Below are 1,995 nucleotides of genomic sequence, written 5' to 3'. Positions count from 1 at the left end.
AAAACAATGGCCCCTCACCATCAAATCTCATTGCAATTTAATAGAAGATGGGTGATTAACTCCATTAGACCCCTTTGAAATCCCCAGGAACTCTTTTTATTTATGCTACATGAGTCCCTGTGAACAGAGATTGGGACCCCATTGTGCTAGGCACTATCTAAACAGATGATAACGGGAGACAATATAGTCTAAGAGTAGGGATGTCAAAAGCAATGGATTGATTGAGGAGTTGGGACTTGAGCTTTTAAATTACTTAGATGTTTGGAAAATCCCAACCTAAATGAAAAAAAGAATGGAAGGGGAAACAGACCCTGCTAAGGTCACACAGCAGGTCGAGGAATAGAACCCAGGAATCCTGAGCCTAAGTCAAGCTTCCACTCCACTAAATAGCAATGACACTCAATGGATAAAGCAGCAATTCATTACTGAGATGAAGATGTATGTGTATTAAGTCTTTGGTTGCAGAATAGAGCTCTTTCTAGTCAAGTATTCCTTGAGGGCCTTTTTGACCTTTTCGTTCCTTAAGGTATAAATGAAAGGATTCAATAAAGGGCTCACTATGACATTGCACACAGCCACGACCTTCTGGAGGTCCAGGGAGTGGCCCTGACTGGGGGGCCTAGCATACATGAAGATGACACTGCCATAGAGGATAGAGGCTACTGTGATGTGGGAGGTGCAGGTGGAAAAGGCTTTTCGCCTGCCTGTGGATGAGGGGATGTGGAAGACTGTAACAATGATGTAAAGATAGGACACTGCAGTAACAGACAAGGATGTGAGCAGAACCACCGAGGAAAGGACATACTCGATCATGAGGAGGAAGTGTGTGTCGACGCAGGATAGCATCACTAGTGGGGCATAGTCACAGAAGAAATGGTTTATCACATTGGGGCCACAGAAAGGAAGCTGGCACAGCAAAATAAGTGGGCAAAGGGTGGAGAGAAACCCAACCAACCAACAACCCATGACAAGAAAGACACAAACACGCCCACTCATGATGACAGGGTAGTGGAGCGGGTGGCAGATGGCCATGTAGCGGTCGAAGGACATGATGGCGATGAGGATGAAATCCGCAGTGCCCAGGAAGAAGTAGAAGTAACACTGGGTGATGCAGCCCCAAAAGGAGATGGCTTTGGCCTGGGAGAGCAGGTTCCCCAGCATCTTTGGAGTGATGGAGAGGACAAAGAGTATCTCCAAGAGGGAGAGGTTGCAGAGGAAAAAGTACATGGGAGTGTGAAGGCGGGGATCCACATACACAACGGTGATGATGGCCATGTTCCCCATTAGAGTCAAGGCAAAGATGGCCAGTAGCAGCATGAAAACCAGGAACTCCATGGGCTGTGACAGCGAGAAGCCCAGAAGGACAAACTCCATCACCACATTGCTCTGATTGTTCTTTCTTATTTCAGCTTTCAGCTGCAGAATAGAGGAAGTTGAAAAAGCCCGAATGTCAAGTTTTTGACAAATTGATTTCAATAAAATAAAATAATAATGAGAATACAAACAAACTAAATAACTGTTTCTAGGGTTTTCCTGGCCAGTTACAGAGCTCATAAAAATTTATGACACTTTAAAAAGTTGACATAATCTTGATATTTTCAAAAATATAGAATTTTTAGGGAAAAATAATCTATTTTACATTCCCATTGAAGTTTTTCCATTCTCTTAACCACAACTGGAGAAAAAATTATTAATATTTACGACGTTCAATTGAACATAAACCTTCATTCTAAAACTTTTTGCTAAGCTCTCTCCGGGTGGGATCAGAAAACCAACAATGCAATCAACCTCTCAAGGGGTCCTATAGTGGCCTCATAACTGCTTCCCAGTTTAGCACAATGACAGAAAGAACTAGAAGCCAAGATATGTTTCTATTAGGAAACACAGCAAAGAGTCCTGTGGCAGCTTATAGAATAACAGACGTATTGTAGCATGAGCTTTCCTGGCATGCCTCTGTTGAAATGAGTGACGTTTCTTTTAGTATCAGACATATTT

General features: G+C 42.9%; 1 protein-coding gene across 1 annotated transcript; it reads right to left on the bottom strand.

Annotated features, from left to right (window-relative positions):
* Nucleotides 1-447: 447 nt before the first annotated feature.
* LOC116830446 (olfactory receptor 6M1-like) lies at nt 448-1,435 on the bottom strand. Its single transcript, XM_032789926.2, has one exon. It carries the CDS (start codon nt 1,372-1,374, stop codon nt 448-450), a length of 927 nt encoding a protein of 308 aa, XP_032645817.2. The 5' UTR covers nt 1,375-1,435.
* Nucleotides 1,436-1,995: the final 560 nt, after the last annotated feature.

This window comes from Chelonoidis abingdonii, unplaced genomic scaffold, assembly GCF_003597395.2.
Source record: "Chelonoidis abingdonii isolate Lonesome George unplaced genomic scaffold, CheloAbing_2.0 scaffold0516, whole genome shotgun sequence".
NCBI classification, from domain to species: Eukaryota; Metazoa; Chordata; order Testudines; family Testudinidae; genus Chelonoidis; species Chelonoidis abingdonii.
This window is presented reverse-complemented; position numbering and strand designations above follow the sequence as displayed.